At 39.6% G+C, this 24,689-nt stretch overlaps 2 protein-coding genes across 8 annotated transcripts in view; one reads left to right on the forward strand and one right to left on the reverse strand.

The window, feature by feature from the left end:
* Window positions 1-2,813: 2,813 nt before the first annotated feature.
* Window positions 2,814-8,723, forward strand: LOC116322396 (olfactomedin-4-like). The gene is made up of 7 exons (XM_031742443.2): window positions 2,814-2,955; window positions 3,048-3,170; window positions 3,259-3,477; window positions 5,952-6,105; window positions 6,884-7,111; window positions 7,670-7,838; window positions 8,096-8,723. Exons 1-7 carry the CDS (start codon window positions 2,902-2,904, stop codon window positions 8,547-8,549), a joined length of 1,401 nt encoding a protein of 466 aa, XP_031598303.2. The 5' UTR covers window positions 2,814-2,901; the 3' UTR covers window positions 8,550-8,723.
* Window positions 8,724-9,657: 934 nt separating this feature from the next.
* Window positions 9,658-24,689, reverse strand: part of ndrg4 (NDRG family member 4) — a 65,892-nt gene continuing 50,860 nt past the window's right edge. For 5 of the 7 annotated variants that reach the window (XM_039615587.1, XM_031742554.2, XM_031742555.2 and 2 more), the window contains 13 exons: window positions 22,019-22,139; window positions 21,351-21,413; window positions 20,852-20,912; window positions 20,668-20,754; window positions 20,504-20,560; window positions 20,046-20,149; window positions 19,860-19,916; window positions 19,437-19,488; window positions 15,979-16,026; window positions 15,253-15,288; window positions 15,053-15,104; window positions 14,865-14,903; window positions 9,658-13,517 (listed from right to left, as the gene is read on the reverse strand). In XM_039615587.1, the coding sequence (XP_039471521.1) occupies window positions 13,363-13,517; window positions 14,865-14,903; window positions 15,053-15,104; window positions 15,253-15,288; window positions 15,979-16,026; window positions 19,437-19,488; window positions 19,860-19,916; window positions 20,046-20,149; window positions 20,504-20,560; window positions 20,668-20,754; window positions 20,852-20,912; window positions 21,351-21,413; window positions 22,019-22,139 (932 nt within the window). In that variant the 3' untranslated portion in view covers window positions 9,658-13,362. The remainder of the gene's footprint in view (window positions 13,518-14,864; window positions 14,904-15,052; window positions 15,105-15,252; window positions 15,289-15,978; window positions 16,027-19,436; window positions 19,489-19,859; window positions 19,917-20,045; window positions 20,150-20,503; window positions 20,561-20,667; window positions 20,755-20,851; window positions 20,913-21,350; window positions 21,414-22,018; window positions 22,140-24,689) is intronic. The other 2 variants (XM_031742553.2, XM_031742557.2) reach the window with 1 other exon arrangement.

Below are 24,689 nucleotides of genomic sequence, written 5' to 3' on the forward strand. Positions count from 1 at the left end.
TCTTCATGTTCCCTGTCAAGTGTCTCTCATCGTTGGTCTGCATGTTTCCCCATTTCAGGTTTTTATGTTTCATTTCTAGGTTTCTAGTCAGAGGCTTTTTGTTGCTGCTTTCAGTTTAGGTTTTTGTGTTAGTCTAGTTGCTGCCAGTTGCCGTTTGTATTTCGCTTGGCCACTGTAAAAAAGCTCACTCTCATTAAAGTCACTTCCTGCACTTGGGTCCTTCTCGCATCTCTCCACACATCCATCACCGCGGCCGTGAGAAGTTTCCTTTGCAAGAGTTTATTAGAATTACCTGTCTGAGAAATTATAATTTAAAGCAGCATATCATGTCACTGGAGTCCATATGACTGTTTCTCAATGTGCAATCAGCAGTCATAGCTGTCTGAAGAAGACTGTGAATGTGGCCTTCATGGTGAAAAATCCATGTCTCTACAATGTTGTGTTTGCCCAAACAGCAGAGCAGTGGAGTACATCAGATCACCAACCATTACAATCACTGACCTAAACACAGCTGAGATGGTTTGGGATGAGCTAGTCAAGGGAAACAGCTGTCAAACAAGCTCCAGGTGAAACCTTCATGAAGATATTTAAATTATGCAATGTCGGTCCAGTCAACAGTGACCTGTTTAGGGTTAGGTTCACATTTACCTCTTTATAGGGAATTGTTAACCATCTGGCACCACTGAAAGGGAAATCTTTTAACAGGACTGCAACCTATTTTAGCCACATGGCTAAAATGCAACCTAACCCTAACCCTAAGTGGTTTGCTTGTGACCAAATGGCTGTTAGTACGTAACAAGATGGCTATCACGGATTTGCTATAAAAAACATCTTGATGATCCTCGAAACCTTTGGGAAAATATTTTGTGGACTGATGAAACAAAAGCTTAACTTTTTGGAAGGCTTTGGAGTCACATCAGAGCTGGTATCAAACTTGCAAAGCAATTCATAGAAATATGTAAGGGTGACAAATATGCAAAAACTCTGAACTTATCACTGCAAAATCTCCAGTGTTAAATTGACACTAGAAAGTGTCTATATGTGATGACTAACAATGACTAACATTAGCATTGTTGTTTTTCTAACACTGAAATATTACTAGCATTTTTAGTTATTTTCCAGTGATAGAAAATCAGCACTGCTCAGTGTTAGTCATTGTTAATCTTTAACACTGACTAGCTTACTGTTAGAAATATAACACTGTCAAAAGTGTTAATTTAACACTCAATACAGTGAACACATATAGACACGTTCTAGTGTCAATTTAACACTGGAGATTTTGCAGTGCATGAAGGGGGAAAATACTCAGAATAGTTTTCCACTGCATTGCATAAATCAGGTTTGCCTGTTCATTAATAACTTTTATATAATTGACAATAAAATGACACTAGAGTTCTGTATAATGGACATGTATTCTCAGCTTATCTGGATTATTTGGAAATTTAAGATACAGAAATTAAATGTCATCAGCACTCTGAATGGGTGTGATATTTCCTGAGTTCAATGCCAAGTGGTCACTTTCTGTTCCTAATTTTTGTGACATGTTAAATACAGAAGCTGTTTGCACATCTCAGGAAATCTAAAGGGTTCAAACACATGTTGATCACACTTCCCTCACAGGATTTCCCAACAACATGCCACAGAACTGCATTTTGAAGGACCTCTGACCTTTTGAGTGTATAAGTTGTGTTGCTATTAACCCTCTGAGGTCTGAGTCATTATAGGAGGTAACATTAACCCTTAACCTACCCTAACCCTGTATTTTGGAGAAAGAGCAAAGCAGACTTTTTGGGGGGGGAAAGTAAAATCGTTTTACATGTGTTGCAGTTAGAATGGCTATTTTCTGTGCTGCCCAATTGCCAAGTCTTGGAGAAAAATATAATAAAAACAAAAATGATATATTCTGATTGCAGAGGTTCAGAGTTCAGAGGGTTATGGTTGGGGTCATCACTGACAATGGCTTGGACCTCAGATGGTTTAGTCTGCCTAAAGCTAATGTGTTTAAAAGGCAAAGTACTACATAACTGCAATCCTATGCTCTGTGATATTTTTGGCTTTTGAAAAAAAAGTTTTCAGGTCTTAAAAAAAATAAACATTGTCAGTTTTACACATTTTTACACATAAACCATAAACCAGAACAAGTATTTTTTGTGTGTTTAGCTTGCAATAAAAAGCGCCTTGATGCAGCTGTTGTTGTGATCTGGTGCTGTATAAATTAAACTGTATTGAAGTGAAGAGCCCCAGAAGGAAAACATGTCACCGAGCATGATAATATTTTAGGGATGTGATGAAAGTGTTGCTCTGACAAAGTAGCTCTCCCAGGATCTCCGACTGAGTATCTGGAGGATGTGCAGGAGGTCCAACCTCTCTATGTGGAATGCATAACTGGAAATGTATGCAAGGTCCGTAAGACCAAGTACAACCGACAAGAGTTCATTTTGTTCCAACATCTTCTAGTTTCTGAAAATATGCTTGTTCAGCATGTAGCTAAAAAGCAACCCAGCCCTAGCAGTACTCCTAAGCAACTGGCTGATTCCTGGTGGATGTTAAAGTTAAAGGATCTGATGCTAACATCTTGGTGCTTTGGGAATATGAGTAAGAACTGTTTGGTGGGTCACAGACCTTTTCCAAAAAGTCATTTTTATGCTTCTCCAAACAAAGTGTTTGTTCTCCTCATCAGTAATGGAGCGGCAGGACCCCCATCTGTCACTCGTTCAATTTTTCCTCATCAGGTAAAAAATTTCATGTGTTGCTGCAATCCCAACCACAAGAGGGGAAGTGAAACTCAACACATGCTCACAGTAGAGCTTAATGGGAGTGTACACAAGTTAGCTGCTGCAGTCACACACATGCCAGAATCACACTAAGACACTTTCATGCAGCTCTGCCTAGCGATCCAACATGAAGTTGTATGTGATTGTTACACTGTGTGTGCTGTTTACCATCACCCAGCAGGTAAGAAAACACAGAAGACATTGTGATATTTTAATTAAATTAACTGCTTTATGTTAACAGTTTTTTGCTTTGTTTAATATTTTAAATTTCAGATATCTTTGTCTGAGAAGTGTGTCTGTGAATTTGCACAATCTGGGAAAACTTTCCCTCATGACAAACTGGAAAGAGTTCAAGATGCCGCTTCAGACTGCAACAGCAACCTTATGCCACAGAAGGTATGTGTGTGTGTGTGTGTGTGTGTGTGTCTGTGTGTCTGTGTATGCATTCATGCTAAGTACTGTATGGCCACTGCTCTGCCTGCAGACTATAGAGCTGGAGAGTTTGCTCCTTGGTTTGGATCGCCGTCTGCCTGTACTGGAGAAGGATGTATCGATGCTGGAGAAAGAAGATGATGGAGAGCTCTACGGCGTTCTCAGCCTCTACGTCATAGAGAACGAAATGACTGAGATCAAGGAGCTGATTGACAAGCTCAACAGCACCAGCCTGGAACAGGAGCATGTTACTGCTACGACAACTCAGCAGGTAGATTTACAAACAGATGAGGCATTATATTAAGAACTTGCTTTTCAAGTCTTGATCTTACAAAATACACACATCTAAAATAATTTACATTCCCATTAGAACCTTTTCAAAATGAGTTACTTAAATTGATGTTTTTGAAGCTACTGTCTCCAATAAATTCTGCAATGACAGAAATAGTTTTTACACTTTTTTTTATTGAGAAGGTCTCCTCCACAAGGGCTCAAATCTCTCCTTGTGCTCATGACCTCTCAGTCTCTGCTTCCTGCTCTGCTGTCTTTGACAGGTTTGAGCCTGTGACTCTGTCCTTTTTAAAGGAGACTGTTGGTCATCTTAAGCCTGCAGGGTCTCCAAATGATGCTGTCCCTCCTCGACTTTTAAAAGAGGTGCTACCTACAGTTGGGCCTTTGGTTCTTGAGCTGGTAAACCATAGTCTGATGTCAGGTGTTGTCCCTAAAGATTTTAAACATGCAGTAGTCAAACCCCTGATTAAAAAACCTGCTCTCGATCCTACGGTTCTTGCAAATTACAGGCCTATCTCCAAACTACCTTTTCTCTCCAAAATTCTTGAAAAGGTAGTTTACAGCCAAATAATGGCCTTCCTGGAAAAGCAAAATGTGTTAGAGATTTTCCAATCTGGTTTTAAACCCTTTCACACCACTGAATCAGCCCTTTTAAAAGTTTTTAATGACATATTTTTAGCGACTGATGCTGGGGACTGTGTTGTCCTTGTGCTTTTAGATTTGACAGCTGTGTTTGATACCGTGGATTATGCCATTTTATTCTCTCGTTTGGAGCACTGGGTGGGGATTAGGGGCACAGCACTGGAGTGGTTCAGGTCTTACTTGGAGGGGTGAACTTTCTGTGTCAGTCTCGGTGACTATGTGTCGTCCTCCGCTCCCCTCTTGTGTGGTGTCCCACAGGGCTCAGTTCTAGTCCCCCTCCTCTTCTCTTTATATCTGCTTCCTCTTGGTTCTGTACTGAGAAAGCATGGTATTGCTTTTCACTTTTATGCTGATGACTGTCAGATCTATGTCCCTCTAAAGAAAATAGGCAGATACCTTACACAGCCATTACTTCAGTGTCTCTATGACATTAAGGCTTGGATGTCTGTTAACTTTTTAAAATTCAATGATAAAAAGACAGAGGTGATGGTTTTTGGTAGCCCCACTGAGACCCCCAATGTGTATGTAGATTCCCTGGCCCAGTATGTTAAGCCAACTGTCACAAACCTGGGGGTCAAAGTGGACTGTGATCTGAAGTTTGGAAATCAGATTAAGGCAGTGGTAAAATCTAGCTTCTTTCAGCTCAGGCAGCTGGCAAAAATAAAGCCAATTCTTTCACGGCAGCACTTTGAGACAGTGATCCACGCCTTTGTTAGCACTCGGCTAGATTACTGTAATGCACTTTATATTGGGGTCAGCGCATCATATACAGTATTAGTCATCTACAGAGGGTGCAAAATGCCGCAGCTCGTGTTTTAACTGGCACTCGAAAGTTCGAGCACATTTCCCCTATTTTAGCCTCACTTCACTGGCTGCCCATTTCTTTTAGGATTCAATGTAAAATTCTTTTATTTGCTTTTAAAGCTCTCCATGGCCTAGCCCCATCTTATCTCTCTGAGCTGCTACAGCCTTATACACCCACCCGCTCTCTCAGGTCAGCTGATCAGCTGCTCCTGAATGTACCCAGGACTGGGCGTAAACTTAGAGGAGATCGTGCTTTTGCTGTAGCAGCTCCAAAACTGTGGAACGAGCTTCCTTTAGAGATTAGACAGGCCAGTTCTTTACCTGTTTTTAAGTCACTCTTGAAAACCCACCTCTTTACCCCGACCTTTGACACCACGTGAGATGTTGGTTTTTATTTTTATTTTAGTTGTTTTTAGGTGATTCGATGCTGTTTTATCTTGTTTTTGTTTTAATATAGGGCTGTTTTAATTTTATGTATTATGTGTTTTATTTATTTATTTTTGCTGTTTTCTGTTACTCTATTGTTTTAACTTATGTTCTGTACAGCACTTTGTTCCTGTGCTGGGTATTTTAAAGTGCTTTATAAATAAAATTGGATTGGATTGGATTGGAAATACATCATAACAACACTATGGTCTTCTTAGTCACAGTACTGCTACGACTTGGCCTTCTCACTGTATGTGCCGAGCCTGGCAGCCTTCTCAAATAGCAAAGTAGACTCTTTCTCTATTTCACAAACTGCTCTGTGGTTGCTCTTATTTTCCTCCAAGACTGCTCCTAATTAAAGGCTCAACACAAAACATTGTTTCTACCTGTGGAATAAAGGCTTTGCCTAATTTTTATCTATGGTTAGGTCTTCAGTCAGCCATAAACCCAGCCTTACTTAATGCACCCTTTTCATGTGTCAGCTTGTATTTTGAGTAAATGCTTATTCAAAACTCTTACCATATTTTACGTGCAAATAAAATGAGTTTTCGATCAGGTATTTGTGATGTTTGCTGATGTCAGCTTCAGGACCTGAGAGAAGAGATGCAGGAGCTAGAGACATTTGACACAATGCAAGTGGTGAAAAGACAACAAGCCAACCAGCGCCTGAAGAGGGACCTGGAACAATGCAAGAACGGACTTCATCCCACCCACCAACCCACTAAGCCTCCACACGGTAAGCCCCAAAAGCTTCCTTTATGCAGCTCAAAGCGATCTGACCATAGCATAGCATTTGCAGATCTCCACACCTGCACAGATACCCAACATTAATTTGGCAGATATCAAAAAGCATGCTATTTAAGCTGCTTTAGCATGTCCACATTTCTGCAAGCCAATTTCAATTGAATTCAATTTTCAGTTTTATTTATATAGCGCCATATCAGAAAATTAGAGGCCATCCAGGTCTTTGTGTCATTAAGACAGTCCTGCAATTTAACTAATTGGTGTGCGGTATCTGGCTTCATGGACAGATAGAGCTGGGTGTCATCAGCATAGCAGAGAAAATGTATACTATATCTTCTGATGATACAGCCTAAAGGAAGCATGTATAATGTAAACAGAATTGGTCCTAGCACTGAACCCTGTGAAACTCCAAAATTAACCTTAGTGTGAGAAGAAGACTCTCCATTTGCAACCAACAACTTTGCAACCAGCTTCCAGCACAGAGCTTTCTTCCATTCTGTATGTTGATTAATCATTGCCACGTTGGTTGACAATGATGCCTGCTGTGTTCTGTACTGGAGTTTTGCTGCTGCTCTCCTTGCCTCTCCACTTTCCATGAAAGGCCCAGAGCAGAGCAATGCAACCAAACATTAACTCTTGCAGATGTAAATAGCAGTCTTACCTTGACTTTAATCCTGCTGAATAAACTACTAATGCCATATTTGGGAAGAAATCGGCCATGCAAATGAACACTATCTCTCGCTTTGTTTCCTTTAACATTTTATCCTCAGGTACTTGTCCCTATGGTCAGTTTCTGAATATAAGTGAACCGAGGGTCTACACAGCAGGAGAGTATCCTGGTTCATACAAGTATGGTGCCTGGGGTCGGGATCCCAAACCAGAAGCAGGGAAGGAGAGTTGGTATTGGCGGGTAATATTGACTTCCAGCAACAGATACGCCCACTACGTCCGTTTCTACTCCACCTTGAGCTCTCTAATCATTGGGGTGAGCATCCCTGGTAAGAACCCGTCCTTTTCTAACATTTTTGTGACATACTGGGGAACATTTAAGTGTAAACTATTTAACACCTCTGGCACAAAGGCCGAACTGGCTCTATAACAGCATCCAGTAAACTCCTTCAGTCTCTCAGTAGTTTTATTTTTTGCACAGCATGAGTCATGCAAAAATCTTCCGTTACTTTCAAAATTCGGCTCTCTTCCTGATAATTTCCGCATCAAATCTAAAGGTTCACCCTGCAGCTGTATCTCATTTTAAAGAAAATTCAGTCAATCTTTTAACTTTTTAAAAAGCAAGGCACTGCTAGTTTTAGCAAAAATGGGTCAAATGGGAATACACTTCAAATTTGTTGGAGGCTAATTTCAGCAGAGGATTGACACACAAGAGGATGTTTGTGATGCTGAAAATAAATTAAAAAATTATCGAAGACCACTGAAAAGATGTATCCAAAAAAGCACAATTATTGTTCGTGGATAATAGAAAAACAATATTATAAAATGTAATAAGCTTTGTTTTTTAATCAAGCTTGTCAGTTTTAATCCTTTTCTTCCTTTTTCAGGTAACGTCAAGATCCACCCCTCGAATCCAACTACCAACACCATCCAAGGTCCAAATAATGTTCTGTATGGAGGCGCTTTGTACTACAACTGTTACAACAAGGATGCTGTTTGTCGTTTCAGCCTCACTTCCAAAACTGTTACCACCTTAGATCTACCCAAAGGAACCAGGTTGATTCACTTAACTCTGTCTTATGTCTCTGGTTATTTTGTAATAAAGATAATAAATACAGCTTGTATTTTTATAACAACAATAGCAAATACTCTTTTTACTCATATTTTACTCAGTACAAATATTAATTTTGCAGACTCTCTCATGGGAAATATATTCTTTTAAAAAGGAGAAACCATAAAGTACAGGTTTTAAGATATAAGCAAAAATGACATTTTTTGGTGTAAAACATTCATTTCAGTCCTCTGTTAATCAGGTACAATGCAAAGGGTAACTTCTGCAACCTTGATGAATGCTACCAATGCACTGACCTGGACCTGGCAACAGATGAGTCTGGCGTCTGGGTGGTCTACACCACCACCCAGGACTTTGGCAACTTGGTTCTCTCCAAGCTAGAGGAGGGTGAACCACCAGTGCTTGGAAAGACCTGGCGCACTTCAGTCTACAAGCAGGCAGTGACCAACACCTTCATGGCCTGCGGCATCCTCTACGCCACACGTTACGTCAACCAAGAGGTTGAGGAGATCTTTTACTCCTTCAACCCCGTGACGGGACAGGAGAGGTTCAACATTGGCATCTTCATGAAGAAGTTGGCTCCCAACATTCAAGCCCTGAACTACAGCCCTGTGGACCAGATGCTTCATGCCTACTGTGACTCCTACATGGTCTCTTACAAGGTGCAGTTTGAGTTACTGGATAATCAGTCCTGAAGTTAAATACTGACTCCAGTAATAGTTACTAAAGAATAAAAACAAGCTTTGAATTTGTGAAAAATGACACATACTATACACAATATGCATTATCAATTTACATACTGAACCAATTTAATGTTGTCTCTTTCTTTTTACTGTTTTCCTTCAATAAATTAAAATCATTATATTCTAGTGTGTTTTTATTCAGTGTTATATTCAGGCTATGTTTCAAAAGTCAGCATGGAGCTGCTGATATAATTTTAGATCAAATAATTGTATAGGAAGTGTAGAATTTAACTGACACCAGCTTTACAAAAAAGGGTAAAGAGCAACTCAGACGTAAAGAGAGATGTGGACAGCTTTGGAAAGCTTGAGCAAATCCACATCATTGGTATATTATACGACTCCATCAGGAAGTCAGTTCAACTGTCAAACGTATCTCACTTCTGAAAATTAGAAATATTCAAAGACCACAAGGAAAATGAAGGTTTTTACTGGTTATTCCACAATATTATAAAAAGATACAATATCCTTCAGCAGACAAGGCCTCAGTGCAGAGTACTGTCTTCTGTACCAGAAATAACTTTTGCCTGATATTTTGCCTAATAGTTCCATAATCTCCAACATCAGTTGGCTAAAACATGTTGACCCTTCTTCTCTCCACCTTCAAAATATTTGATTTCCTACAAGTTTCCAAATGTATGCTCACATTATTTTCAAACGTTTTAATGAGACGATCTACTTTGAATATTTTATTACTTGCCCACATTGTATGTATCTGGTATATGTTCCCATTAGTCAGGTGTACAGTACATAGACTGCTAGCCAAAGCTAGCTTGCGTACAGAGAGCGCGCTTGTATGAGAACAGGCCTCAAACTACACTTTACCCTGTGGCCTCTGGTATCATAAACGCAACATTGCACGCTGGTTATGAAGAGAACCTTTACTAAAAACAATGCTGTTGTTGAACTGTTTCTAAGAGGGTCCGGCATTTACTCGTTCAAGTATTTTGAAAGGAAATCATTTCAAAGAGCTGCTCTATATTAACCACATTTTTGGTGTCTAAGGACATCTCTCTATTAGGCTTCCCATGCACCCAAAACGTGACAGAAAACACCTGAGTTGTCAAATTCTGACGTAAAGTCTTTATTTCTCACTTGTTACTTGATCAGTACATTGACAGAGACAGTTTACTTTGTATATGTATTTATATAATATATTTAAACTTTACAGTACACATCTGGATGACAACGAAGCCGGTAAGAGTCCTACTGTTGTGAATAGAAACAAGCTCAGAGGGAAGACTCCCACAATATGAAACGATCCAAATGAGAAAAAAGAACTTATTGCTTAATACAAATTGGTCATAATGGCAGTAAGAAGAGAAATAGTGTTAGCACATGAACCAATAAAATACCAAGAAGAGGTTACACCCTATTGTTGTCTTTAAAAAAAATCTCCAAGAGAAGAGGAAAAGAAGTACATTTTTGCACAATACGGTAATGTTAGAGTGCTCGGTTGGGGTAACCTGCTCTATAAATAAAAAGTATCTACAAGTGCAAGGAGGACCAAGGTCTATACAAACTGATCCAGCGCTAGCTTACAGGACCTGTGGACTTTCACAATTCAACTTCACTATTTAAAGACCTCGAAGAGGAAGGAGCAGATAGGAGATGGGTTTTCATGTACAGGGTTAAATGTCAAAGATAAAAGAAATGGAAAACATAGTGAGGATGAGGTGTGGGTCGACAATACTGTACAGCACTTCAAAAAGGGACAAGATACATTCAGGAGCCCCCCCAGGCAGTTTGAGTCATGTAGGAGGATGGCAGAAAATAGCTTAGTGAACAGAAGAAACAGTGAAAATGATCACAAAATCTGCTACATGCAACCTTGAGTTTTTGTGAAGTTGGCCGATGAGATTCTATAAGAACGTCTTTGATCTGATCCCTGTTTTCCACGTTTTGAGACCATTACTGAATATTTCAAGCAATTCAACAATCTATCCAGCTTAAACGAATTCACATTCTTTTCCTTTAACATTCATTCAGCCATGTTTCAGGTCAGAATCTCTCTCTGTGTTTTGGTAATGATCTTTTCCCTTCCTCTTTACACAGATATAGCATTTTTTCATTTTCATTCCCAGCCTGTTGCTTTTTAGGGCCCCCTGGTGCTCACAACTATGACTAAAACACTACCGACATCTTAAAAAGTGACTTCAGCTGATAGCCCTTTAGGGTGCAACTGGGTTTGCCTGTGAGAGCCGGGGCACCTTGTGATTTTTTTTTTTTTTTTTTTTTTTTTTTTAGAGGGAGGGGTTTTGTTTTTTGTTTTTTTTTAAGTGGCTGGGGGTTGCCCTACATTCCGAGCTTGGAGCCCAAATGGCGCCAAAAAAGCCCCGCCCCTTACAGGCTGCCTCAGGGAAGTGCACACCTCAGCAATTGGAAGCTACGCCCCTTCTGACAGGGGACCAAAGGGTTTTCCGGAAAAACTGAAAGCAGACGAAGGTGACTATGGTACATGAATACTGTACATTAGTGAGCTAAAATCCAAGGGAGCCCATCCCTGATCGCTATTAAGGTGGTCCAGGATTACAGCAGATTGCAGCACACAGTTGCACTAGTCTAAAACTACACATATATACTCACTATGTTGCACTACACCGGTGAGATCGTGGCTTCACAGCACATCAAAACAACCACTAACCACATAGCAATGAATTCCATCTTGCATGTGAATTTTGTGTATTGCTTTTTTCCATTACAAAATCCAGCCCACGCAGCTTTCACTTCAGTAGATGTGCGAAAATGTGTGTGTGTGTGTGTGTGTGTGTGGGTGTGTGTGTTTGTGTGGGTGGGTAGCTTTGGTATATCCACAAAGAGGGGCTGGATGCTGTAAGGGAAGGCAAGTTTCTGTGATGCCGACCCAGAAACGAGAGCTTGTCGGGCTAGCCTGATCCTGCCTCAGCTCCCCTCCCGGGTCAAGTTTGGTTTGAGTCAGGCTGTGATTGTCATGTTAAGAGACCACAAAGAGCTGCCTATGGCGAAAACCACATCCATGCACTACAGCTGCAGGCTGATGAAGGTGTTTGCATCCATGGCTCTATTTAACTAGCCACATGTAAGGTGCTAATGAAGAATGCCCTAATACTAGAAACTAATTACATACTAGAATGCCCTAAGATTACTTTCACATTCACATGCATATACATGTTAATAAATACTTCTTCTATTCTAGTATTATGCAGTGGATTGTCTGAGAAATGTGAGATGACACGCGGCTTAAAGCTGCACTCTGGTTTATTACGCTAATGTCGCTCCAAGCGAAATTTTGGAGCTGATGTAACATCATGTTCCCTTGCCGGCCCTGCTCGTGATGGGAGTGTAAAGGGTCTTTCTATGAATTAACGACTTTTTAAATGTAATTGAAATTTAAATGCTAGCTTTCTGACAAGTTCCTTGTTAACACAAACAGGTTAATCTGCACTTCAAGCTCATATAGCTACATTAATATTCCTCAGTTTGCAAACTATATATAAGTATTTTGCTCATATGGGTGCATTTTCCACCGTCTTTATTAAGCATTTACATGTTTTACAGTGTAAGATATTAATAGTTTCAGGCTCACTTGATTTCACAGAAGGTGTTTTTCAAGTGCTTCACAACAACTTTGCTGCTACATTGGCTACGTTGGATTTGATGTTTTTAAATAATTTTTGGCTCATTTGATACCAAACAGCTCCAGATTGTCTTCTCACGCAAAATCAAGATGACTCAAAGACACTCATGTAAATATTATTGTGGCAAAAAGAAGAAGATAAAGCAGATAAACAGATAAAGCTCCCTGGTGGTGTAGTGGCTTGGTTTTGGTGCGCTTGTGACCGGCGGCCTGTGTGTAATTTCTTGTTTTGAGGTAATGAGCCTCAGAATATGTCTCAGATACTACACATGCAGAAGCACAGACAGCCTGACAGATAGCTTATTATTTCAAAGTTTGAGCTGTTATAAACCTATTTAATATTTTAATGTAAATGCATCACTGGAGATAAGTCTAAGCATATGCTGATGATATCGCGCTGTTTCAATCTAATTATAGTTCACATGTTTGAAATAAGATCTTACCAAGTGCAGCTTTAAAGCAGCGTTGTGAGCTCTAACTATGCTTACAAATCCTCTCTAAGCGCTACAGGTGCACTCGGCTACGACACGCTGTGTTCTGCCGTCTGCCTAATTCTGGACACACCCCCGCGTGACTCTCAAACATCACAGAGAGAGATGCTCACAATCTGTCACATAAAAACAGAAAACACCCCATAAAAGTACTGCTCTCGTTGCTATGTCCTGCACTTTTACCAGCTCGTACCAGATTTCATCACTAGCTCTTTACAGCATATTTCTGTATGGACTGTTGACAGAATTACTGTTTTGTGTGTTTGGGGGGTGGGAGGTTAGAAAGGGTGCAAGCAAAGAATGAGGCCACACTCAGCAAACACAAGAATGACACTTCAAGAGTAAATGCTAAATCATTGAGTTGTGGGAGAAAGGAAATTGAGGTGGATATTTAAATGTGTTTAGGGTGTTAAAGTAGCGTTACATATGGAATTTTACAGTGGAGGGAAGAAAATGGCAGACACGGGGATCCGGAGGACGTAGATGAAGACAAAGAGAGCTGTCTTCAAATATTACTATCCCTCTCCATCAAGCCTGACTACCTCTCTCACACCTTCAATCCTTATAAACCCCCTACTCCAGCTCTTGTTTGCACAGTCTGCCTCACTGTTTCTCTCTCCATCCCTCTACTTCCTCCCTCCCTCTTTCTTCCTGTGGTTTCTCAGCAGGACACCTCCATGGTATGGGCGACTGCGCCGACTCCCTCGGTGCTGTCAGAGTGGGTGCAGGCTCGTGAGCGGGATCCCTCCACGGAGCCGCCGCTGGTCAGGGAAGCCGTCCTGGAGCGAGCTAGGCGGGTCATACTGGCTGAGGGCACTGGGAGAAATTTCAACATGTCAAATTTCTTACATTTTTAAAAAAAATAAATAAAAAAATGCAATCAGTAGATGTTGGGGGGATGTAGGGAGTACATGCTAATGTGGATAACTAAAGAATATGTTTCTTCATAGCAGGTGAGAAAAGGCAGCTGACTGGCTCATACAACAGTCATGGATTGTTAGGCTTGTTAATTAAAGCTGTTAATGTGTCTACCTGGAGACACATTGGCAGCACCATGTACTCAGTCTGTGATATAATAAGCTCAGTTGTTCTCATGGGAACACACTATGATTAGTGTGGAACTGGGTTTGTTTAGTCATTATTAATTCACTGTACTGAAGAAAGATAACAAGTTGAGCAAAGACAGTTTGGGATTTCCTTAGAGTAATCAGGATTAAGTTAACCTGTATTCACACTTCACTGACTTATTATGGCTCCTTCAGGAAGGTGAAACAACCCAGAGAAGCATCCCTGACAGTTTTAACACCGCACACGTTAGCCTACAGTTTTTCACTTACACAGCCAGTAGACAAAGACCAACCTCAGGAGCCTGTTTTCAGCCAATTTGCACCTTAAAGTTGAATTTTTCTTCTTTGATCTCCATTATTACCTCTGTATCTTGTTTTGCTTCCAACTGGAAATAAAACTAAAAGTTGCTGATAGGAAAAATGAGCAAAAAGCCAGAATTTGTAATAAATTGGAATGCAAAGGTAAACCTGGGACATTTGAATATCAAAGTTGATTTTTAAATAAGGTCAGAAAATCATGGCTATTTGCAGATTTTATGAAAAACACTCAAAGCTCTAGACTTAAAATCCTCCTATCAGGTAAGCTATTCTTTTTTAAATCTTCTAAACAAAGTTCATTTCATTCCATCTTTCTGTGATACAAGGGGAAAAATACATTTTTAAATAGTGTAACTAAAAACAACTTGTTTTTGTCAACAGTTTATTTTCTAATTGTCTAAGTTTTTTAAAGACATGGTGAGTTATTGTTAACTTAGTCTGAAAGTCTTTGCTCAAAGCTAGCTGAACGCCATGCAAAGAGCAGGACTGGAGATGCAATGGTAAAGGAATGGGGGGAGTGGAAGTAAGGGCAGTATATTTTTCCATTGGAGGAAAAATTATATTTGATAAAACAAAGATGGGGGGTTAATGTCCTTAGGGTAAAAGAAACTCCAAAAATGAGAGCAAAAGTAAAAAAAAAAATAACAATAATAATAATAATAATTGCAGCCCAAAATATTATATTCACAACCAAATGAAATTCAAAAGAAATTCTAAAATGCCACAGTCATTGAATAGGGCAATAACAGGTCAGAGGTGAACGGGGAGGAGGAAGTACCTGGCCCTCCACTCAACCTCCGATCCTTCACATTAGCGACTGAAAGAACGGGGCAAGGAAGACAGAGGGCAAGATTAATATTGGTCATAACCCTCTGCATAAAATACATCATAGCACACTCACAAAACAAAACAAAAAAACATTGAATCCCACTCTGTCTCACTAACTACGGCAGTTTGGAGACTTACTGTAGCCCATCCCCTGCAGGAAGTACTTGAAGGCTTCTGTCAGTTTGCCGGGCTGGAAAACAACACATCAGAGTTTTTATTCCACTGAATTCTGAGCAAACAGTGTCTTAAATGTGGATGGCAAGTTCGTGCTCTGTGGTGTTTTTATTTGATTTGTCTGTGTAGCATCTTCTTTATGCAAAGTGGTTTGTTTGTCTTACCTGTGTGAGCTGGGGCAGTCCACCAGAGTCAGCCATCTGCCACGGAAGGAGACAGCAGCCATCAGCCAACTAGCATATGATCAATCCACCATCCCTGTCCGCTGACTGATAGCTCTTCTTCTGTCATGGATTATGACACATCTATCTATCTATCTATCTATCTATCTATCTATCTATCTATCTATCTATCTATCTATCTATCTATCTATCTATCTATCTATCTATCTATCTATCTATCTATCAGGTGGTCTATCATCAAGGTAAACAATGTCTGTGTTATTTTTTTCTTAATATTTTCTTCTATTGTCTTCTTTATGAAACATTCAGAATATATCAACCCAAGTATTTCTAAAACTATTGCCGGTATGTCTTGTTTGTGAATATGTTCATAAATGTGTTCAGATTTATTATTTTAACTTCTACACACTGGATTACTTCCAGTGTAGAGTAATTAAGAAATAGCTATTTAGGATGTTTAACAAAACTGAACATGTTTCTTTGAACAACACAACACTAAAATAAAAATGTAAAAAATCATTTTAGAAAAAGTTAAAAGGTGTTAAAAAATAAAAAGGGTCAAAGTAGCTTCTTAGAAATATACTCAAAACTGAAACAAGGCCTTTTATTGCTGATGATCACACGTCTACTTTTCCTCTGTGTCTGACTTTGAAATGTTGCTTCAGTGAATCTACAGCAGCAGTAGGTGAAACGAGGGCAAGCGTTTACCTTCAGGAAGGTGGTGTTGGTTGGGTCCAGTTTGGAGTTACACTCGACCTTAAAGACAAAACAGCAGGCTGAGCTGACTAAGCCAGACCAGATGCGACAACAAGAACAATCACGTGTCTTTTTACATGCTTTCTGATGACTTTATCAGGCAACATAACATAAACGTCCGCATGTTTACTGATAACATTCAAGTACAATCACATGTATTTATATGGTGTATTTATTTAGATACAAGGAAAGTCAGAGTGTTTTACTGAGAAAGATCGATTTTTAAAAACTTAATAACACACAAAAATATATTGTCGAAAGGCCTTTCTTTACTCCCAGGCAAAATAAGTGAAAAGCACCAGGTATTTATGTTTTTACAGTAGTGGTGTGCATAGCCTGCAAAAAGCTGGGAGTCACTGGTTACGTCAAAAATTGTTGCAGAATACAGAGTCGGGGGCCAAAAGTCACACTAGCATGATTGGTGACACCATGATCAGTATATTTCCCAAACTATGTAATTTTCTGCACATATACTAAATACAGTAACACTTAAAAGAGATTAACAAGATAACACAAGGTTTAACACTGGCTTCTTAGGGTTAACTCTGTCCCCCATAAAGTTGGCATCTGACGACCTTCACTGTACCTTTATGATGAGTTTTGAAACCTCAGTATATATCAAACATGTTAAAAAAAAAACATGGTTTGATGACCATTAGAATAGGTTCTGGATTTTTCCTGTATAGGTAAGCTATCCAGTATATAAGGCGTAACTGGTTAAATGGTACATGACATGTACCCTTGTAAGAGGTGAAAACCTTTTCCCCTTGGATTAGGGGGAAATTTGGTAATATCTGTCACATTTGCTCAGTCAGAAGAGGGTGAGCTCTGCCTATATGCTGCAGAGACTTCCATCCGGGTTTTACTGTGTCACTTTTAGCCTGGATTATATTTTTTAATTCCTCAGATCTGTTTGGCTCTATTGCTTAGTTTTCTTTTCAGCGCTCTGCTGTTGTTCACGAGTGGCCATATTGTGCCAAACCTTATATATGAACACACTCAAAGGTTGATTGGGGAAATGTGAGCTGACAGTGTTCATAACTAACTTCTACCTTTGGCCTATCTTAATGAAGATATTGTAATTCTATTGATTTTAGACTTCAGTGCAAGACTCAAGTCTAAGCTCTGAAATTGCAAATTGCAGTGAGCAAGCAAAAACTATAAAGCCAAATGAAACTGCTTGCTATAATTAAAAAGACACGACACACCTTAAACTACTAACCCATATAGAGTGCTGGCGTGCTTTCAACACGCACTGAAACACTTGCTATAGATGGAAAACTTTCAACTCCAAGATAAACAGTGTCAGGACTTTATCAGAGATGGTGAATGTATAGTCCATATATGGAGATGACAGCAGTGTGTATGTGGCTGACCCAGATACTGCAGTGTGCTGCAGAGATGACTCACTCCAGCAGGATAAGATTCATCCGCAGTGTGTGCACACACAGATGTGCAAAGACACACAAACGATGCCTGACTGCTCACATGTGGACATGCAAAAGCACATTCAGGGCATCACACACAAACCACCGAGAACATGTTTTTGCTCTCTGCTGCATTTAATCTTTAATCCTTCGCACAGATTCCCAAAATACATGTTTGGTAATCCTGACAAAATACAAACATATAGCTGCAAGATGAATGCACGTCTGCACTTTTTTGGATAAAATAAGAATTTTTCTTAAAGAATTTTGAGATGAGCTTCATCTGCTGATACAAAACTGCATATCAATTACAAATTATTTGCATAGCTACAACAAAACAGTTGCAAATTAGTTGCAGGAAATGCAAATGTGACTCTGGTAAATATGCATCTCTCTACATAACCCACTCACTCTGTATTAACCGAATAGAATAGAAATAGCCTTTATTGCCTTTATTGCAAATTGGCAGGCAGATAGAGCATGCAAATTACTAAGTAAAGGGAAATATGTATAAGAATATGTACAAAATGTGCTGTATATTTATGCTTAAAAAAAGAAAGAAAGAAAAGCATCATGTAAGTGGAGCACACTCTGCAGCCTGAGCTGGTCATATCAGCAGATATGAAATATTAATATGACCTCCATCTGTCACATCCAATAAAATAACCTCTGTTTGCATCTCTCACTTCCTCGCTTCCCTTCCCTCCATCCCTGCTTCCATCTCTCCATCCTTCCATCTTTCCAAGAGATTTTATAACAACAACATCACTCTCCCTGCATCTCATTCTCCATCTCACAGAGGATGGAGTGATTTGATTTCAATTTGAACAGGCGGCAGATTAACTGGTGCAGAAGCAAACATATCTGGGCCACTTCAGAGAGCCCCAGAGCGAGAGCGAGGCCATCTGGCCTCTGGAGAACACGTACACAAATAGACACACACACCTATAGTACACCTATAGTAATGGCGTCAGGCAGGGGAGAGGGAGGCTTGTAGAGATGTCTCTGCTGGCTGACCTGTTTCTTTATTCATGAATGAGCACAGAGTGAGAACAAAATACTGAACAGAGTGAGAACAGGTGGAGGAAGAAGGAGGGGAGGGTCTGCTGGTAAGCTAATTTTTATTTACTCTGACAAATTGAGTCAGCTCTGTGGGGAATTTATAGAAGCAACATAAAGACAAAATGAAAGCTGATGAAGCACAGCTACTACATGATGAGACAAAGAGGTCACAGACTAATTCCAAGTCCCCTCAAAATAGTCATACAAACCTAAGTGATCTCACTCTGCACATTTGATCAAAGATACGTTCATCAAGTGAGAAATGTTTAAAACCTGCAGAGAGTTTTCCACTGAATCTTCAGCTTTAATGAGAGTTTAGGAGTTTAAGCTACTTATTCAGCTGTTATTAAAGTGCTTTAATGGTAACAGAGTAGAGGTTCTGCTACTAATGGTTTAAGGCCATTTGGGGCGTGACCAATATAAAACTTTTGCGGTACCATGTTTGGTACCTAAACAGGGAGAGTGTAATTTTTTGTTAAATACCCTGATGACTGTGTTAGTCAAGCAATACAATTGTTTTTGTGGAGCTTTAGTGCATTCATGGTGTCATTATTGGTGGCAACTCACCTTTGCACTAGATTCCCAACATCAGACAAACACAATTAGTGATTAACACGTGAGCATTTAGCAACTAAAGAACCAGATCTTTAGTTAAGGAGCTGGTGGAGACCAGCTGCGGAGCGAAAAGAAAGCGTAAACTAGACTTATGTTTGTCACATTGCCAGAAACATCGGTCAGAATAAATGTAAAGTTTTGATGTTTTGCAAGTAAGAAAGAGAAGATTTTGATCAGTGCAGCTATCCAAGTAAGGAATATAAAATATGAATCCAACTGAAAGATACAAGTTGATGTGAGAATCAGATTTTTTTGTTTGTCTTAACTGGCTTTAGACAAACAGAGAAAGAAAAAAAAGTGACTCACCACTCCTTCCTCTGCAGGCGCATTGTCTCCAACAACCAACATCACAGGACACCTAGAGGCCATCAGTATTCTTTGTGAACATCTTAAAAATTTTAAGCATTGACATGATTTTGCTAATTATCACTTACAGCACACGTAACTCTCTCAGATTAAATATGTCTGTTGTTCTGCTGTCGGGTCCAGACTACATATTTGAAGATGCCTTTTACAACAGCATCTTTTACATTATATTATCTAACTTTTTATAGCTGTTTATAATACCATGTGACTCTATTTACTCAACACAAGAAACTCATTATTCTAATAGCTAGTCAGCTGATTCCAGTGGTGTGTCAGTCTGTCCAAAATTAACAAAAATAAAAGCTTTAACCTCCAGTAAACCTTACATAACACTGTGCTGTGATGGCATGTCTGAAGTCTTACTTCAGGGTCTTGGCGTTAAGCACTGTCCCACTGCGGTTCATCTCCAGGTCCCTCCGACTGAAAGGGGGAAGACAGGATAGACGAGTTTTAAAAAAAAGGCTGCGTATTTATGTTTGTTGTTACGTTTAGTGTTCATATTACATATATTTATATGACTTAGAAAAGAAACTGAGTTTGAACTTCCACCTGTTGTACATGTTCCAGAAAAGCTGCAGGTTGAAGTGGTTGATGTTGTTGTTGATTTGCTGCCTGTAGCTCTGCACCAGCTCTGTGTTGCTCACCAGCTCCTCCTGCACAGAAATACAGCTGTGGTCAGAAATACTTGCAGGGAACAGAGAAAATAATGATTGCTTCTTAGAATGAGGAACCCGTTATTACACCTCAGAGAGTTACAGTAAACATGTTTTTTTCTTTCTTTGAACAATAACTGTAACCATTTTTTTTGACAATTACAATGTTTTTTTCTCCCAAGTTCCCTGGCAAGAACCGTTTTTTTAGAGAACAATAATCCCATATTCTACTGGGGTTTGGATTAGAGTTATGGTTCTCTGGTTTTCACCTGCAGTGACTTTGACCTCAGAAACTTAAGCACACTGGAAATTAAACAAACAACATTATGGTGTCTAATGTAAAGGTGAGTTTACCTGGCTGAAAAGATGTGGCAGCACCGTATCTGGCAAAGTGCTGGTCAGACCTGACAGCTAAGGGAAACAGAGAGTTATCGCAATGAGAAATATAAAAGGCATATGTAGGTTCATAAATGTGAAAATGGATGGATTAATAGATGGATACGGTATAGGCGAAGTACCTTGGTAGCAGCCCAGTCAATCCATCCCTTGCCATTGGGGTCGATGTTGAGCAGAACCAAACCCTCTACCAGGTCAGGGAAGATCAGCTGAGCGTAAAAGACAAAAGAAGCTTAATCTTTTTGCACACCTAAGTGGAAATGCTACTGTTGTTTCATAAATAACAATGAATAACTTTTGACTTACAGCAAATTTGGCCAGAATATAAGCTCCAGCTCCGACACCGATTCCAACGATGCTCTTGAATCTAAACAAGATCAACAATCCATCGAGTCAAATGTTTGCCAGATAAATAAGGATGCAATGCTTTAAATAATTCATATGTGTGGATACCACATGTATTGCTGCAGTGCCTACATGACAGAAAACTATTGTAGGACACACAGATGGGAAATTTATACCTGCACAGAGCCAAGTGTTCTACATCTCAGACATGAAAGGTGCTGTAGGCTCAGACTAAAATTATATCCAGCTAGGAACATCTGATATTTTCTAGTCCTATAAGTTAATTTTCTACAGTTGTTATTAAATGAACTGAAAACACTTGATACTCGTTTTCATGTGAGGTGATTTTGTGTAGAACACAAATGGGAGCAGAAACATTTTTCCCTGATTTTGAACAATTTACCATAAAAATACAAGAAAAATACAGAATTTATGTAAATTCAAAGCATAGAGCACCCACCCAAAGTGCTCCACAACAGTGGGCAGCATGCCAGCCAGCTGGTCCATGGTGGGGTACTGGTACCTATGGAGAGAAAGTAATGACTCATTTCACTCGAAGCAATTTAAAAATCTATCAGATTCAGAATTCAGATGAGTTACTCCCAACATTTTTCTTTCATATGTTAACCGCCCATTGTGCTGTATAAATGGATGCTTTTTAAAGTGAAAGTAATTACATAGAGTTCAATGTGCAGGATCTGGACGGTTCAGTGACGTCTTCGTTCCACTCAGTTAATGGTTTTAGATAATGGCACTATCTGTACCCTCATTGATGACCATTGATGAATGAAATTACCCTTTTTGTCTTTCTGTTTGTTGTGATTCCTCTTAAGGAAACTCCTTAGGAGGAATCACAAGTTTGAATAATAATACTTTTTGGACTGACCAGCTCATAATAAGACTTTTCAAATGTAAAAGCATCCCAACCCCCATAAATAAATACAATAAAACTAGATGAATCCATAATCAATAAAATTATTCTACAATATAATCAATAAAGGGAATATCACAATTTAAGATATTAATTCAATTAATAATTTAAGGCATAAAAACCTATAAAACTTCTCAGTTTGTAAACGACTCAGGGAACAATAAATAATTCTCCATTCATGAGTTGTTTTTTTATACCCTTGTGGGAACTGCGACGCTCCAGTCTGCTGTCCCGGGGCATCGACGTGGCACACCACAAAATGCTTGGTGATCTCCTGCATGTCTTCATTACTGAAGAAAGCGTTGAAGCACAGCTTGTCTGTAGGAGAGTGAGGAAATAAGCAGAGGTAGCACGGGGTGAGAGGACGGAGGGCTGGGAGCAGAGGAACGTGATCACATTGAATGTGCACCACACTCTGAGAGGATCTTGAAGGTGGCCATCTGTGCAGCTCATCCTCTGCCAGCAAGGAAAGGCAAAGTCTCCTTCTAGCAAATCTGACACACAGCTTTTATTCACCTTTGTTTCTAACTGAATTGAAGAATTTCTTTATTTTAATGTGGTTTTTACACTTTACAAAATGGTCTGAAAATGATCTTCAAATGTCACTGATGCTTGGTGATGAGAAAACAGTGAGAATAGCCAAGGGCCGTATGGTGATGGTGCATATACAGTAGTGGGACATTCATTGCACATAAAACGGAGGATCTACATTGTTTTCTTGGAAGGAATGTCTGATTTATTTCCAGTGTGTCACGGAGGATTTCCCTCACTGTAGAGCTCTATTTCCTGAACCACCATAGAGAACATTAAATTCTGAAATAGCTTCATGTATAATAGATGTCAGTTCTCCTTATGCCCTCCTCCCACCGGCTCTGCAGTTGGCCTATTTTCTGCTCATGCGTGTCAGACTCAGTGAAGCCATCCAGCAACATTGTTTCCTCCTTGGGCTCTGCCTGAGCAATGTTAATTAAATGGACCAATTAACAAGACAACTAGGTTAGAGATGAAAAGCAGGGGAGGGGAGCTGGACGCTCTGACTTTGCCGCAGTGCCGGCTTGCGGGCAATAATACGAATGCTACGTGACCACTGACGTGAGAAGTTTCTCATCACGAACACGCTGAATCACCGCTCAGCTCTTTCACATTATACTCCTACTGACTCCGTGACCTACTTTCTCCCTCTACTTTCTTTATCTGCCTCTCGTTCTTCCTCTCCTTTTATTTCCCATGCTCTGCATCCTGTGCAATTAGATGCAATACTTTATTTTCTTTCCTAACAATTTCTACTCCGTGACCTGATTTTTACTTCTTAAATGAGCCCTTCTCCTCTCCCTCGGCCTCTCTCTCTTTTTGCTGCACTCCTAATCTCTTTATCTTTATTTCACTTTCTATTTTTTCCCAGCCCCCTCCTGTTCTCTTGTTCTCTCTAGATCTGTGTTTTTAATCGAGGGAACTGCCAGATTGCTGTGCCATCTGCTGATTGGGAGTCATTTTAATGGAACAATGAGCCCCCCACCAATTTTTCTTTATGCTTTCTATTTTTTACTGTGACTCCTTTCATCGCTCGCTCTTGCTCCATCCTATGTGATTGTGTGCTGCAGTCAACTGATTTAGTGACTAGCTGTGAATACTAATAGCCCTGTGGTTCTGCTGCAGCAGCAGAACATTTTCTATTCTAGTTTATACATATATATATATATATGTGCATAATAATATATATTTGCGTGTACTTTTTTTCTGGAGTGGGTGGATTTCTGTGGGGTTTTTTCACCACCTGAGACAGAATGATGCAGAAAAATGTAGTCAGATATTTGCCGTCATACATACTGTATATCACCTCCGCTTCCTCTCATACCATCCTAATTCACCCCCACCCTCCTTATCCCACCTCCACCCATCAAAGCAGCACCACAGTGCCACTGGCCCCGCCTCGCCTCCCTCTGCAGGATGTCCATGTTTTTCTGACCTACATTTCATCGATGCCTCTCATCGTCTCAAATTAAGACAAATGCTTTGGGGGTTTTTTTCATTGTTTTTATTTTTACCCCACCTACGTATATGCCTCATTAAATTAAATTGAGTGCAGGCAGTGCACTCAGTGACTTTGCACAATGATGGGAGTGTCATGACAGCATCCAGCTCTTGGTGCATGGAATGAAAATCAAAAGAGTTGCGATGATGTGTTATCTAATGATGACAACATATTTTCTTGTCAAAGATAATTAATTTTGTCAAGCACCAAATGCACGCAGCTTTTTAAGTCATTTAATAGTTTTGATTAGTCTTTGTGAGATGATGAAGTCTTTGCTGTACTAGTTTTAGAGGAGACCTTTATACTGGTGATTGGAAACGACTGAAGGAGCTTTGAATGCGTCCCTCTTCAAATTAATCCTTAATTATGTTGTACTGGACTCTGGTGCAGTTCATGTTCATGCCAAGTTTCTTCTGATTGGCTGGCTCTTGTAAACAGCAGGTTTGAACATTAGTTGTGCTCCTGTGTTCGTGGCGAGAGCTGACATCATGGAGAGCCAAGACTATAAAAAACTGTCAGCATGATTCACAAATATTTGACAATGTTTACGATGACCGTCCACCACTGAAATACTACACATGCCCCAAACTGTTGACTCTAAGTCATTTGATTACATGTAAATTTTGTTACGTAAGATATTTTCTTGAATGGGACACATTCAGTTTATATCAAGATGATTTCTTTAATGATTATTTTTTTGAATAAAGTAATTAATTAATAAAAATCCATCAAAATTAGGTGTTCGTGTTTATGTTCATAATATATTGCTTAAAATTAAGAACTTCACTACCTACCACAATACTTAGTGTAATACTAGTATTTGTGCCTCATTGTGA

The sequence above is a fragment of the Oreochromis aureus genome, linkage group 7 (assembly GCF_013358895.1).
Source record: "Oreochromis aureus strain Israel breed Guangdong linkage group 7, ZZ_aureus, whole genome shotgun sequence".
Taxonomy (NCBI): Eukaryota; Metazoa; Chordata; class Actinopteri; order Cichliformes; family Cichlidae; genus Oreochromis; species Oreochromis aureus.